Source organism: Apium graveolens, chromosome 6 (genome assembly GCF_009905375.1).
Source record: "Apium graveolens cultivar Ventura chromosome 6, ASM990537v1, whole genome shotgun sequence".
In the NCBI taxonomy this organism is placed as follows: Eukaryota; Viridiplantae; Streptophyta; class Magnoliopsida; order Apiales; family Apiaceae; genus Apium; species Apium graveolens.
In genome coordinates this window covers 65661250-65677138 of record NC_133652.1, presented here as the reverse complement: position 1 = coordinate 65677138, position 15889 = coordinate 65661250, and the positions used below count along the sequence as shown (strand labels likewise).

At 34.8% G+C, this 15889-nt stretch overlaps 3 protein-coding genes across 4 annotated transcripts; 1 reads left to right on the top strand and 2 right to left on the bottom strand.

Annotated features, from left to right (window-relative positions):
- Window positions 1-7240: 7240 nt before the first annotated feature.
- Window positions 7241-9514, bottom strand: LOC141668925 (uncharacterized). The gene is made up of 3 exons (XM_074475990.1): window positions 8306-9514; window positions 7820-8186; window positions 7241-7735 (listed from the first exon to the last, which is right to left on the bottom strand). The coding sequence occupies exons 1-3, from the start codon at window positions 8478-8480 to the stop codon at window positions 7363-7365; spliced, it is 915 nt and encodes a 304-aa protein (XP_074332091.1). The 5' UTR covers window positions 8481-9514; the 3' UTR covers window positions 7241-7362.
- A 2351-nt stretch (window positions 9515-11865) lies between these two features.
- LOC141668926 (auxin-binding protein ABP19a-like) lies at window positions 11866-12730 on the top strand. The gene has a single exon (XM_074475991.1). It carries the CDS (start codon window positions 11933-11935, stop codon window positions 12554-12556), a length of 624 nt encoding a protein of 207 aa, XP_074332092.1. The 5' UTR covers window positions 11866-11932; the 3' UTR covers window positions 12557-12730.
- Window positions 12731-13730: 1000 nt separating this feature from the next.
- Window positions 13731-15585, bottom strand: LOC141668924 (uncharacterized). Of its 2 annotated transcripts, XM_074475988.1 has the most exons (4): window positions 14737-15583; window positions 14452-14547; window positions 14242-14309; window positions 13731-14163 (listed from the first exon to the last, which is right to left on the bottom strand). In XM_074475988.1, the coding sequence occupies exons 1-4, from the start codon at window positions 15430-15432 to the stop codon at window positions 14016-14018; spliced, it is 1008 nt and encodes a 335-aa protein (XP_074332089.1). In that variant the 5' UTR covers window positions 15433-15583; the 3' UTR covers window positions 13731-14015. The 2 variants fall into 2 exon arrangements, with proteins under 2 accessions (XP_074332089.1, XP_074332090.1); XM_074475989.1 differs by lacking the exon at window positions 14242-14309 and having other exon boundaries at window positions 14737-15585.
- Window positions 15586-15889: the final 304 nt, after the last annotated feature.

Below are 15889 nucleotides of genomic sequence, written 5' to 3'. Positions count from 1 at the left end.
ATTCATCATATGTTCATATATATATATATATAAAGTGCAATAAATAAACGTGGCTGGTTATGGATTTATCCTATGTGATCTTCATCAAGTTAATGACAAAGATCTAGGTCAATCTAAGGTGAAAAAGAAATACAGTCTAACTATTACATGTCTTCTTTCTTGTATTGCTTCCTTGGATGGCCTCCATGTGAGATTACCCTTCATTGATCTTGAAATCTTCCTGTCTTAATGTTTATTACACGAATAAAAAATAAAAACTAATCTATTGTACTTACAATAAGAACTCGAGTTACATTCGAGATTTAATAATTACAAGATCAAACGACATGCAAGCCGTATTTAAAAAACCAAAACCATTAACCTAAGGTCATAAGCCATAACCATCCACCATGCTCAATTAACACATAAGAACATGTTAAAACATATAATATTATCTTAATATATCATACCCATCATTATCTAATAAGAAAAACCAAATATGGAAAAAATCAGAAAATTCAAAATTAAATCTGATAACATTAAATTACAGATTACATGGCATAAACAACATCAAACGCCTTATAGATCAGTCATTGATAGCTTTAGCTATTAGTTACGTTCAGACGCTCGATTCCATATGAAATAGCATATTCGTTCGCCAAAATCGGACACCAGCCACAGATTTCAGCAAATCCGCTGCATCCGATTCAGAATCGTATCAAATACGATTCTTATAATAAGAACAAACACAAAACATATATATGTCATTATATAAAGAGATTATATAATCATCATATGATTATACAACTCTCATGAATATCATATATTCAAGACATATATATACATACGCATATATAAACATAACAACATGTAAAACATACAAAATCACATACATAACAGTCATGGAATATTGTATACATGTTATCATCATAAAACCAGTAAACACATAAACGAATTAAACACTTTTCGCAAGTAGCTCTGATGTCATTGTTGGGTTTCGAGCACATATATGCAATGGAAACAGTAATTAAAAACGTAAAAAAATCATAATTTTCGAAACCCACCGCAGGATTCATGCGAAAAAAATTTATTTAATTCGTAGATCAGATTATTTACCTAAAGAAGCTTTACCAATTGGTTGACTAATGGAGATCCAAAGCTTGTTCAATCACCACGCATCCCGCTCTCGCGATCTACGCTCTATCGGTATCCACACGAATGCTTGAACTCAAGGATTGGATGTGTACTAGCACAAACTCGTTTCTTCTTGCTCTCTCCATCTTCTCTCTTGGTGGCTAGGGTTTTAGTAAAAATCTTGCACACCCAAAAAATCAGCCACACAAGAGATATTACATAGAGAGTAGAAAAACGAATTATAACTCTTAATTAATTAGGAGTTATTATTAATTCGAAATTCCTATTTGTATTACAATTAAGTCTAACTTAATTATTTAACAAATAAATTTTATAACTAATATTAGTAAATTTGAATATCATTATTTATCTAATTAATTAAGTCAAACTTAATTAATATTATAAATAATTCAAATTACTTTAATTTAATTTAAATCCAATTTAAATTAAATAATCCTTCAAGCATTCTTTGTGTGTGACCCTATAGGTTATTATTACATTGACAACGAATTTTAAATCTAATTTAAAATCGTAAATAATGAGCGACATCTAGTAATACATCATTGTTACCCAAGTAATAATAATTGAAGATCGATTAAACCTTTCGTGAATAATGTACAATGTAATATAATCCCTTTAACCAAATATTATGAATTAAACTAGAGGCATGTTATGTGTCATCCTCATCATAGTTTAATCTTGGTTTCCTTGATCAATGAGTAGACTATCATATCAAATCAACATTTGAGCATGACCACGCATTTCATAGTATAGCTCACACAAGAGGCCAATAATATCACTCCTAAAATAAGAGGGTTAAATCCCATCTAGATCATTCATATTTCTCATACGATTCATAATATACTCAATGCCCACTTTTATCATTACCCGGTCAATGATAACTTTTAATGGAATCAATGTATATTAATTCTCGTATAGAAGAAATATAATGACTTCAGGTCTAAGAACCATTACATCACTATCACTGTGAGAATTACTTATGACACAACAAATATGTAGAATCTCACATCGGGTCTGTCCAGCACCACGTACATATACATATGCCCGTGTCTTTGACTTTAGTATCACTATACCTATGATCAATGAGATGTGATCATCAGTCAACAAACACACTAGTCTTAATGCATTATTATTGTCCCTTAATAATAATACTCGACTAGGGACCTTTACGAATATTGATACTATTCTCATAATCTCATTTCTAAGTCACGTACTTAAAGATATAAAATTGTATATCATATTCAAAGGACATTTATTAATCTAACATTTATATCGCAGTAAATTAAGAATTGATAAATTATAAAGGGAATAATCGATAGAACATAAATATTAATAATCCTAATGTCTTAAACTAAAACATCATAGTGTTGTCTCTAGGGCACAAACACTAACACCATGTCCCCACAATTCCCATCAGGGTTCGAAGATATTCTTGGCTTGCAATACGAGAAGCATTTGAAGACCATTCTCGGTGATAATTTTATTTCTACGTCCATCAAACCTCTCCCATCCCTCTGCTTTTGTTTAAATTATTTCATACAATTGTTCTTCCTTGTAAGAGTGGTTATGATCGAGTCACTTTTCAAGATTCTATTTTGTTTTCTGTTTTTGTGAAAAGACTATATGTGATATGGCTTCCTTGATTATTCATAACATGAGTCACTACTCTAGTTATGAATCCATGCATTTGTCTTATACTGGTTTGTTAACAAAAGTTTTTGAGGATTTTTCGAGTTTTATCTCCTTTTGTTAAGTCTAATAAGATTGTTACTATGTTTGATATGTCTACCTTGACAATTAATAATTTGGTTGTTTCTGATTTGAATGAGTTGTTATTTGATGATTCTCATCGTGTTTTTGGCGGTTTGCCTAAGTCTCCCAACTATGCCTCATACCCTCATGACCAGGATAATACTACTATTCTCAACTCTTTGCTTATTAAATTGAATGAAAATTCAGAGGCTATTGCTTCTTTGAATCAACACTTTGCTTTTGTTGAATCCTTGGGATCTTTTACATCCCGAACTTTTCAACAAACATGTCTTTCAGTCCTTGGATGCTAATAATGCCAAGCTCAGTGTTCTCCATGCTTATGACCTATACAGCAAAAGCTTGGGAACAAGAGTTTGTCAAACTGTTTTTCAGCTTAGATCTGAGATAAGTTTCTCTCTCAACAGCTCTCTACCATGCAAGATAAAACGAAGAGGTATTGGCATTGCAAGAAAGATTGGATTGATGATTGTACTCTGGAAGAGATTACTGCACCCCTTTCACTCCCTGTGAAACCTCCATCATCGGTCTTCGGGATAACTCGAGAAGAATATAAGTCCAAGATTTCCGAGTGGCTGCAGCCTGTAGGAGCGGGATGGGAAGGCCCCATATAAGGAATCTTTCGATCAGCTCTTTTCAGAATATGGAAAAGAACCCGTTAATCCTTCCAAGGAGATATAGGACAAGGGCAAAGGCAAGGAACGTGTTAATCTCTCCGATTCAGATTGAGTTTGAAGAAATTATGATGTTTTTAATTGAATTATGTTATGTTTTTTATGGTTGTTTGAACTTGGTTTAACTTGGTTTTAGTTTCTGAATGGGTTTTTAACTCATTCTTATTGGTTTCTGAACATGGTTGGTAAACCATGGTTTAATGGGTTATTTATATGTTCTTTATCAATATCATGTCTCATTTATCTATACCATGTTTCATTTATCGTTTAGATGTTGCTTTAAAATTGTCTCTTTTATGCTAAGTGTCTCATTCATATCAGTTACTCATTTATACTATTGCATAAATGTTATCATCTGCATGAACATACTGTTATTGCTACTAAGCTCTTTAACATGACTTAAAGTGTTTTTGACAGGGGAGCTTTTATATTCTCTTTGTCATCATCATAAAAGGGGGAGAATGTTGGAATACAGGTTTATGATGAAATAATTTATGGATGTTACTGAGAATTTTTGCAGTAACAGAAATATAACAGCAAACATATCCGAAGACAATGCAATTTGATCAAACACAGTTTGAAAGCATAGAGTTGTTAGGTTTGATAGGATTTGTTTTATTCGAGTTTGACCGGGTATCTTCATCCTATTTAATCTCAAACAAACTCTTTCTGATAAACCTAATTTTAAACAAATCAACCTTAACTTTATTCTGGTTTATCATCTATAACAAACCAACTGATTATCTCCAAAGTCTTATTCAAATTGTTTTCAAACAATATGTTTTAACAACCTTATCTTATCTTTTGTTTGAAAACTAAATCCGTTAGACTTTTGGCATATAAATACACCTCTAGTTTTCAGATTTGAAACTAATGCTTACACACTCTATCTTTATACATTCTGAAAACCTCTCTTGTTTTACATCTTGAATATTCAGTCAAATAAGAAGCTAGTTTGAGTTGTAAACATTTATCATTGTTCGTTGCGTATATTCGTATCAACTTATGCCATGTTGTGGCAAGGTTTTGATTTCAAATGACTAGCCAAGATAGCCAGTGGGTAAAGTGATAACATTACTACTAGGCAGCAAGTATGCTAAGGAAAATGGTTCTTTCGTGGCTATCCGTTTGTAATCAAGAAAGATTGTAAGTTCTTTTATTGGAGTTGATATAATACATTCTCCATGCTAGTTGATATGAGCACTTACATGTAGGCGATACAATATGAGTAGGGGTCGAACCAAGTGGAAACTCTTGTTGTTCTGTATTATTTAATTTCTGATTATTATTGTTTTTATATTTTAATAATTTACATTTTGCGAATTAATTGAGTCTGTCTCATTAATTAAAGAGTCTGTCCCATTTATAAAATAGACTGTTTCATTCGTCTTAACAATTAGATTATCAAATATATTAGTAGTGCCTTTTAAATTTCAACATTATCCCGAAAATAAATGCTCATGATCCAGTGAAAAGTGAGTTGTTTATTAAAGGCAAATATCCATAATATAAGACATCGTCTTTGTTTATCAAAGGGAAATGTCATAATATAATATCATGACATCGTCTCTGACAATATATATTACGGTGATTTCAGATTTTACTTTGTTGTATTCACAAATCTGATCACCATAGTAAAAAAAGAATTTTTTTTTTTTGAAGAGCACGTGTATGATGGGCGTAGACGTAGCAAAGCAGCCTACAAAGCCACATCCAGGCCTGCTTGTCAATACACTCCGATTAACCTGAAATAATTTTGTGTACAAGAAAAACTAAAACTGGAATCACTATTTTGTGAACAATAGAGAGGGACTTTCACAATCTATTTTCGGAATGTGACAAGTCCATGTACTGTGACTCGTGTATCATCAGCCCAAGGAAGCCCAAATAAGAACACTAGCTGGGCCTGTAGTATTTATAGTACTACATTTTTACGAAGTGCTTATAGTCTCTGCAAACAAGAGTGGCAGCCTTGCTTGTTGCAACTACGACAAGTCTAACTTCTAAGTTTGGTTTGGTTGTATACATTATTTCATAATTATAATTTCTAAAACAAGTAGTAAAGATTACAAATTACAATAAAGAAGTTACTTCACAAAATTTGTAACTGATTCTCCGTGTTCAGCTCCTTGGTTTTATCATTTCTGGTTGAAATTAATGAATAATATAGATGTCAGATGTCGTAGAAATGGAGTAATATTTTTTTTTTACTAATATGATTTATGCAAGTCAAACAGCTTTTTTATATAAGCTCTCAAGTTCAATTATAAAAAATTTGACATAAATTTATGTTGTAAGAGTATTGACATAAATTTATGCTCTAAGAATATCTTAGTGCTTTCTCAAATGACTAAGGGGGTGTTTGGTTGATGGTGAACCTTAAATCCAGGTAATAGTATTTGGATTTCTAATTTAGTGGTGGAGAATAGGAACTCCATTCCCTCTTGTTGGGTAAATTAAACCCACCATACCCCTTAGGTTTCCATTTCATTCACAATCTCGTTAACCCCCATTCTCATACGCTCCATTTCCATTCCCGATTTCCTTTCCCACAATGCATTCAAAGGCCTCCTAAGATATCATCTTCATAACTTATCTTTAAAGAATTACTATCCCTCCCTTAAATCACTTTTATTAATAAAAAAATTGTTTCACACTCTTTCTTCCATTTTTTTTGTCTCCCTTTCTTCTACTTTTTACCCATATCTTTTCACGTTTATTATAATAATAATAATAATAATAAGGGATGAATTTAGGGATTATTGTTGAAGTTGAAACATAAAACCATGTCTTACCTTGTTAAAAGTTAATATTTTATAATATTTATAAGGAAGTTACTAGCATAGTGTTGAACTTGCTCTTATAGTCTTAAAAATGAGTATCGGTTTTAAGAAATTCTCGGGATATGGGAGGATCGTACCACGACAATAGATAATAATCTCTTAACCACTTGAGCTATACAATCATGTTATAGCGGAGATGAATTATTTGTAGGTTCCTTATTAGAAGAAAATCTCGGGTAAATTCTGACATTTTTCTTCTTACCGAATAACTGATATAGGGCCTGTTTGGCGGCCAACTTATAAGCCACTTATGGCTTATAAGCCCTTAACAGCTTATCGACGAGTGTTTGTCGACCCAACTTATAAGCTGAATTTACAACTTATAAGCTGATAAGTTGAAAGTTGGCAGTGACGTACTTTTTTCCAACTTATTTTCATTTTTTCACTTTTTTCTAAAGTTTTGATTTTAAAATATAAATTTTTAAATATTTTCTAATTTAAGATTCATGAGCTAAGATAATTATATTTAATAATTATTTGTTTTAATTCATTTAAGTAAAAAAAATTCTGACTTATAAGTAAATTTATCCAAACACTTATAGAACTTATAAGTATTTATCAACTTATCACTTATTTCGCACTTAATCATTTTAAGTCATAAGTTACTTATTTTAAGATTTCCCAAACGGGCACATAATGAATGTATGTTGGCTTAAGACAGGTGCACTCATTTTTAAGGACTATATACCATGGCATTATTGATGATAACTGATTAGCTTAACTATGTCACCTTTGCTTAGACATTTTGTGCATATTTCAGCACCTATTAACAAGTATTTGTAATATTCTTATATAATCTTGTGAGCTCGTCGCCTAGTATATTAATTATCTTTCTATGATTTAAGGCAAGAGAAAGAATCAAAATGAAACTTGGGTAACTTATAAAAAGCCACGGCTGAAGATAATAAGAGATTTCGAATATATAAACTTAGTTAATACTACTACCAATGATCAATTGGTTTTGACTGAAATAACTGTAGCGTGGACAAGGGCGTTGATGTTGATGCATGATCTGATTGGTTTTCTCTGTTGTGAAGCCAGTGAGATTTGCTTTTGAGAGGCCACTCGCTAGAGAAATGGTGAAGTCCCTCTTGATTGTCTTCTCTTCTATCCACGTTGATCGACCTGGCTGGCCTAAAATCATTGCCAAGAATAAAGCAATGCTGCTTTAAATCTCTGCATTCTTCTTGTGTTCTCTGATCATGATCATTGATGGTCTCGGATGAAGCCACTTTTGATGTTTGATATGGTTCATGTTGGCTTCTCACAGTCTTGGAATCCATTGGGAACAAAGCCCTTTTACCTGGCATAAACCTGCATGCATCAAATTAAATCCAAACAGCAGTCAAGAGATTTCCCTAAATTATGTTTTGTACAAGACTTCCCATGACATCAAACCTGTAATCTTTATTCGTCTGATAAAAGGATCTACATTCCAAAAATTGTTGCTGAGTGCTGGTGTTGTGATGCCTAGAAGAGGGCTGGGAGTAGAGGGAAGCAGGGTGAATCAGGGTACTAGTTTGTTTGGATGGCTGGTCATGAACAGAGTTTGAGCGGATTTTAATAAGTGGTGAGGTAGTATTAGTGGCATTAGTCACAGGCTTTCGTGAACTGTTTCGGCCTCTGTGCATGTGCCTCTCGCAGTATTTGGATTCCCTGTGAGCTTCCCTTGAGCACCTCCACTTCTTCCCATCTGTTCTTTTGCACCTCCCTGGTTCCAGGTCTTCTTTTCCGTTAAAACTGTTATGATAACATCCCCATCTACCTGCAAAATCCATGGATTTACTTTACTTTAGCAATCATTTTTACCCTCAAAGTGGTTTGATTCTGGCAAATGATAAATTTCTTGTAGATAAAGGAGTATATTATACTTGTAGAGCTTACCTTGTTTGTGAAGAAAGAGGGTTGATGAGAAGTCTAGCTTTCTTTTGCGATCAGAAAGTAAATCAGTTGGAACTGGAGCACCTGAAACAATGTAACTGTAGATCAAAGCTTGGTGTTTAAACTCTTCCAGCTGCGATTCTGTGAACAAGTATCTATTCTGCCCATTCCCCATCATTTTTACATACACTATATAAGTTTAGTTATACATTTAGATGCAGATATTGAAAACAAAATCTTAGAAGACCAAGGAATGAGATGATATAAGGGCATCTGTAAATACAAGAGTTGTGGCAAGATCTTTGACTCAGGTGATTGAGCCTAAAGAGTCTGTCTACTGTTCCTTTTGATAGTGCACTATGTTAATGACTGTCAACTCTGTAGTTGCTTGTGCACTGATACATTGCTGATGCTTCCACAGTCCCACTGTATTCTTGTAGTAAGTAATCTCTGCCATACTTAATAATCCCATAAACCAATGAATTGATAGAACTTTCAAGAAAGAAAAGAATCTAAATTTTCTTGCTGGAGGTTTACAGAAAGGACAGTCATAGCCAGTTTGAAAGAGAGTGGCAATAGTTCTAATTTTTTTTTCTTGTGCTGTGGATTCTAGGCATTAGTCAATAAAATTACATATTTGTGAAAGTTAGAAATCCCATGATTTTGTGTCATCTTCATGTGGATCAGAGGCATGAATGACATTATTTACATGAAAATGGTGGTAGCAGTAGTATTGATATCTTACCATAGATAGTTTCTATTGCAAAGGAAACTAGAAAAGTATTTATCTACATTTTGTTATGACAAAAATCTCTCAGTAGTCACTTCCCTGATGGTTAACACTGTCACCCTGGCAGACATATTAAGGACTGCAAACCCATCATATTGATGCTTCATATGATATCTGTTTCTGAAACTGCAGATATGAGATCTTCTGCTGTTACAGGACTGTTCATCACCTTGACTCGACCAAATGTTTCTATACATTGAGAAACAGAAATAAAATATATTCTATTTATTAGATGCACTATTTGCTGTTATGTGTACGCTTAGGATATGAAGGTTGTGCTTGCTGCGGTGATTAATTTGTTATGGACGTTTGTAAGGGGAGCTTTGCACGCTAGATGCGGTGATTAGTTTGGTACGGTCGTTTGTAAATGGAGTTTTATGTGCTGGATACGACTTGTTTATACCGAGACTAAGAACATAAGGCTCCCCATGTACATTGGTAGTTTCAATTTTAACTTGGGATCGTTAATCTTTTGGTATTTCCTTACGGTCCCAATCAAATGCAGAGCCACCAACAATGTCTAGGTCGCTGGGTCCTATTTCTTCTGTCTTAAACCAAGTGACAACTTTCTCCTTTTGAAGCCACTTTCCTCCTTCCCTTTCAACCCAACTCATATGTTTTCATAAATGAACAAAATAATTGAAGGTTCTTACCTATTTCAATGGAGAGTGGGTGAACAGAGACATAATTGGATTTATTAGGCCACTAGTGGAGTTTCCTCATAACCCATATCGTTAACTTACTTCTACTACTGTTTTCGCGGTTAAATTTTTTAACCCCACCGGAGTCCGGATCCGGACCCCCATCTGCATTAGTGCTCCATCAGCATCCAACGTCAGAGTAAATAATTAATAGTTAATACTGCATTTGTTAGTGAGATACTGGGACGTGAGTACTTCTGTCAATGTGAATTTTTTATATACTAGGTTACATATACATTCTGGAATATAGTCTACATTATTCTTTGCACTGAGATTCCATTTATCTTATTGTTTTGTTCTAGTGCTTCTCATCAAGTTATGGCCTAGTTTCAAAACGTTCCCACTTGTTGCTAAATGGTTATATGTCATCTCAATATCTTCTCCATGGCTATTTATTTTCTCTTTTCCCCCAGAATAGTTAGACTGTTTGAAATACCTAAGGGTAACAGGCATTGTTGTGTAATTTGTGTTAACAAACACCAGTTTTGATCCAACAGTTATTCATAAGAAACATCCACTGGGAATTAACTAGTTTAAGCACCAGAAAGGATATGGGTAGCTTATTTGTGCCTGGTGTTAGGAGTGATTTCCAATCTATGTTATGTGTGGCACTTATTCAAGCATTGAAGATTGGGCTTATAAATTAGAACATGCCCTACCTCTGCCGTGCCTCATCCTTCACCAATGGAGCATATTAAACACCCTCAGCCCGTTCCTTGAGTCCACATATTTACTAAATAATTGTTTTAAATAGCATTATACAGCTTCGTCGATTTCATCAAACGACCAAGACTTTACATACTTGGCTTTCAGCATTCTGGCTGTCTACATTGTTTGCTTCTGGATTTTCTCATCCTTCCATGTGCAAATTTGGACCACATTTAGTCTAATTTGCAGTTTAAGAACTTAACTCTAATCTTATCATAGTGTGAGAGCTTCCGGTTATCCTACACACCCAAGCTTAAGAACTAAAAAGTTCAACTAATGAATGCAACAACACATTGAAATGTTGATATATATCGGGAAAGAACGATAGTTTTAAAAAGAAACGAAACTCAAATGCGAGGAAGAAAGTCTAAATTGGATGGTGAAACGAACGTAGAAGATATTAAAATTGTAAAGATGGAGACTTGGAGTGGAATAACAAAATGAATATGCTCTCTTAGGGAGGTAGACTGAAAGACAAGAAATCTTGAGGAACAGAGTAATGTCAAGTGTAAACATCAAACAGATATTTAGAATATTTGCTCCTCCATGTTGACATACAAAAAATCTCTAAGCATTTGCAGTCCAATGGTTAACATATGTAAGTTTTGAATTTTTAGGGATAACGTAGTGGTATAAGCCGGAACAAGATTCGGTATCCCAGTTTTTTTTACTATCAAGACATTGAATCTATGTACTGTATAGTAGGTAATATGAGGGTGCTCCAAGACAAAACAAAAACTATATTGGGATTCTAAGCCAGGCACTCCTTCAAATTATTGCTGCCTACTGCATTTAAGCAGGTTAGCTTTAAATTTCTGAAAACTCAGGGTACTCCAGTCTCCAGGAGTAATCCTGAGTTCCAAGTATTTCCACTCTTGCTCCGTGTCATGGTAATGGACAATGTGAGTTCGAATGTTTATAACCGGAGGAGACCTACTCAAACAACCTCGCTTACCTTCAGAGAAGCTAACACAAACCGAGATTTACTTGACCTTACACAAACTCTTCTGGTAATTGAATAAAACCAGCAGGGTCAAATTGTAATGCTATATTATAAATTTTCCAGTAATACTCGTCAGACATCTATTTCGATAACTTGATCTAATCATCAAGTAATGATTGTTATTTATTAGAATCATGCATGTCAAATTAACTTGAATAGTTTACAGAGTTTTAGCGCAACTTGCAAAACATTTGTAGGAGAAAAATAAAGGTGTACTTTGTAGTGTTTGTCCATGGACTTAATTAAACAAAAAAGGTCTACTCGGGTCATTTTATGGCCAGCTCTATTGGTACCACAAAAACACTTCTGGCATCAACATGCACTGTTGTCCAAGCTTTTCCCCCTTCTATATAAACCTCCTCAAGCCTCTTCAAACTCCACAGCAATCATCACCATACAGTTTTACTTGATTATTCCTGATAGTAAAGATGATTCAAATTATCTTCCTCTTCTCTCTTCTCTTCCTCTCCGAAGCAGCAGTTCAAGACTTCTGCGTCGGGGACCTAACAGGGCCAGAAAGCCCTGCAGGATACTCCTGCAAGAAAGCTGCCACAGTCACAGTTGATGACTTTGTGTATTCTGGCCTCAAGATGGCCGGAAACACCACAAATATCATCAGTGCAGCTGTGACTCCAGCATTTTCCACTCAGTTTCCTGGTCTAAACGGCCTTGGAATCTCCATGGCACGACTGGACCTTGCCCCAAAAGGTGTCATACCGATGCACACTCATCCAGGTGCATCTGAAGTTCTAGTTGTCGTTCAAGGTGCTATCCTTGCTGGCTTCGTTTCTTCTGCTAATGATGTTTATGTGAAGAAACTCAATAAAGGTGACATTATGGTTTTTCCTCAAGGACTGTTACATTTTCAAATCAATGCTCGCGGAATACCATCCATTGCTTTTGTAAGCTTCAGCAGTCCGATTCCTGGCCTTCAGATTCTTGATTTTGCATTGTTTGCCAATGATTTGCCTTCAGATTTGGTTGAGAAAACCACATTTCTTGATGACGCTACTGTAAAGGCGCTTAAGGGAGTTCTTGGCGGAACCGGCTAATTATTTAAGCAAGATTTGTTTTGTTTGTTCACGAGCATTTAATTAGTTTTCAGTGTTTTTGTAATTGACCACTTAGTTCTATGAGCTTAATGGTTAGTAGTATGCTGTATGTTGTATAATTCTGTAATAATCATGTAACTTAAATTCATTTACATATGTATAAATTTATTTCAAGGCTCTGAAACTGATCATCAGTGGCTTGTTTGAAAATCCCAGCTGCCTCTGTTTCAAATTGTTCTTTTTTCTATGTCTTCCTAACATTGATGCTAGTAGTACTTTCTTAAAGAAACTGGAAGAATTAACAACCCCACTAATCGACATTCGACATACATGAAGGGTAAGAATTAATAATTTACATGAACCTGCATTAGTTAGAACTTAGAACCCTCTTGCTTGATACACTGATTTCTATTTTCCCTTGGTTCTTTTCATGAAAGAACTTAAGCAGATAAAATATGATAGGAGCAGAAAAAGCCTCATATAGATTAATCTCCTGCCTTGTATTACCCGAATTACACATGCTTGGAAGATTTAGACCACAAACCAATTATCTAGTAGATTATTGTGTTTAGTTCCATGGAAAACCTGAAAACTGACAGGATTACTACTACGCTTTTGTTTATGTTTTCAAATGCCAAACTTGTCAATTCCTAAGGGATTCAGTGCCTGTGCCCCATATAAAAAGCGTTAAATCTGGTAACATGTACATTTTTGCGCTTTTATCTAACCCATAATCGGTAGCCTGTAGGACTTAATGGTTTGGAGGTGTTTGATAATAAACAGAAGCAATACAGTTTATGAGGGACCTGACTCCTGAGTCCTGAGTACCTTCCTTTCTGTAACCATCAGCCAATAAGTCACATTAGACAGGCGGACAGGGGTCGTGAAGAAGGCTGTGCTTGCTTCATTTGAGGATGTGATTTTGTTCGTGATAATATTTTTGTTGTATAATATTATAATTCGGAGACATGAAAGCAGGAGTATGTTCAATACTCTAAAAAGATAGCCCCAATATACTCACAGGAGAATATCCTCGATTGGCTGATATACATTAGAAGCCCTGGTTGTTCCTCCACAATTTTTTGGTGCCTTGGAGATGACTAGGATACTGGTTCCTCTTGCTTTGGTTACAGGGAACTAAGTTATACTTTTCGTCACGTAGATGGATCACAGATCTATCAACTTCAGCAATCATTTCATATACGATTGTAGATGCAGTTGGAAACCAAATTGTTTTCTGTCTCCACAATTATTATACTCCATCTTCATATCATAAATTTGTAATAAATAGTTTGCGCTAAAACATTAACACTAATCTCAATAATGAAAAAGCAACTCTACAACGTTTATACATAGACTTTCCAGGCGCCAAAGTCACCCTGTGAAAATCAAAGGGATCAGATTACCTTACCAGCTCTAAAATAAGTTGGCTACGATAATGAACTGCACAGCATGTACATCAGTTTGTATGCACCGGATCCATAGAGTCTGTAGGAGTACCCAGTACAAATGGTATGATCAAATCAGTAAGTGAATTCGGAGAATCAACATTTGCTGCATGCCCTGCATCCTTCACTATTTCCAACCTTGATTTTGGACCCAAATGCCTGCACCCATCCATGAAGCATTCATAATTACACAATGAGATGAATAGATTACATACACATATATTAGTCGTAAAATACCTTTGCAGTTGATACGCCAACGAAAGAGGGAAGACATTGTCCTTATCACCCCATATGAGCAGTGTTTCCTTCACCAAAACAATGCAAAACTGAGATTCAATTTCCCTTCTTTTTCATATATTATTAGTAAATGAAACTGTGACATTTTTGAACAATGAAACTAAAAAATCGTTAAGAAATTTGATTGTGTTTTGGACGAATTTTATAAACCTGAGTAAGGACGGGTATAGGCCTGGACTCATTCTTTGGATCCATTAATTCCTCCACCAGTTCTTGCTTTTCCCTCCTATGATCATTGCAACTCATCTACACACACATATCAGTTTTAGGCTTTTAGCTAAAAAAAAACTAACTCAGCCTACATATAACAAACCAGTGAGACAAGTCAATGTGACACAGTAATTCAGCAATACTGTGATCCGATAATTTGTACCATTATGATTCATAGCTACACTATATTAGTAAAGACGAAACATTAAAAGTTTGTAAACTGACTCTAATAAAATCATTGAGCATGCAATTAGGAAGCCACTTGAACGGATCAAAAGTATAAATAGCCAAATCCATAAGAAGCCTCAGATCTTGGGGGTTTTCAGGCAACAACAAATCAACTGCATTCCTCCCAATCTTCTTAAGCTGTTCCTTCATCTGCTCCTCGGTAGCTCCAATTCCACTACTCATGATCACCACCTTGTCCACCATCTCTCCGCAAATCTCTGCCATTCGAAAACCTACGTACCCGCCATAACTAATGGCGTAAACCGAACACTTGCCCACACCTAATTTCCTCATCCCTTCACTAACACACTCCGCTTGAAACTCCACTGTCCGATCTTTTTTAATCGTATACGACTCCCCGAAAAATAATAAATCCGGAACGTACAAATTAAAATGTTGTGACAAGCGTCGCACTTGTCTCAAAAACTGCCACTTGGAGTTTCCACCGTAGCCGTGAATGAGGAGGAGATTAGGCTTGTTAAAGCGACGATGAGATGAGATCCAGAAGTGCATTGTGGTGCACTGATCAAGATCAACGGTGGTGGATGAGAGATTACAGAGTTTAAAATAAACGGTTGCGATTACGTCGATGAAGAGGAAGAATGGGAAGGAAGGGAGCTTGAGTGAGAGAATGTAGGTTGTTATGAGCATGTAGAGTGAGAGGAGACGCCGGAGTAGAAGCACAACGTTCATTATTGGACGGAATTAAAACATTCAGATGGTAGATTTATTTGATGTTAAACAAATGAATGGGAAAGTGGACAATGCTTTTTGATGTTACGATATGACAAAGATTAGAGACAATGGTTTAAGTTTCGTATGATAAACTATTATTGTGCAAAGTTAGGTAGTGCGTCGTTATTGTTCCCGCAAAATTTGTATTAGAAGAAATCGAACGGGATGCAATAATTGATACTCGAGTATTATCATTGACATTCATACTGTTTTTCTATTTATTTTTTTATTTCAGTCTAGTTGTTTTCTATGTGTTCCAAAATTACTTTTGTACGTCCTAACCAATATTTGCCATCTAAATTAAATTAAAAATGTCCATTAAGTTATAACACGGTTATCTTCTAACAACATCTTCAATAATAAAATGTAAAATTGTTGACTCTAAAGATTGATTATCACTATTTTTGTAAAATTT

Excerpts from the sequence above, each read along its gene's own strand:
- LOC141668924 (XM_074475988.1), bottom strand. The coding sequence starts at position 15,432 with ATGAACGTTGTGCTTCTACTCCGGCGTCTCCTCTCACTCTACATGCTC. Across the intron at positions 14,548-14,736 it reads TGCTCAATGATTTTATTAGA|ATGAGTTGCAATGATCATAG; the intron begins GTCAGTTTACAA and ends ATGTGTGTGTAG. Across the intron at positions 14,164-14,241 it reads TTGGCGTATCAACTGCAAAG|GCATTTGGGTCCAAAATCAA; the intron begins GTATTTTACGAC and ends GGATGGGTGCAG.
- LOC141668926 (XM_074475991.1), top strand. The coding sequence starts at position 11,933 with ATGATTCAAATTATCTTCCTCTTCTCTCTTCTCTTCCTCTCCGAAGCA.
- LOC141668925 (XM_074475990.1), bottom strand. The coding sequence starts at position 8,480 with ATGATGGGGAATGGGCAGAATAGATACTTGTTCACAGAATCGCAGCTG. Across the intron at positions 8,187-8,305 it reads CCTCTTTCTTCACAAACAAG|GTAGATGGGGATGTTATCAT; the intron begins GTAAGCTCTACA and ends TGGATTTTGCAG. Across the intron at positions 7,736-7,819 it reads CAGACGAATAAAGATTACAG|GTTTATGCCAGGTAAAAGGG; the intron begins GTTTGATGTCAT and ends TGATGCATGCAG.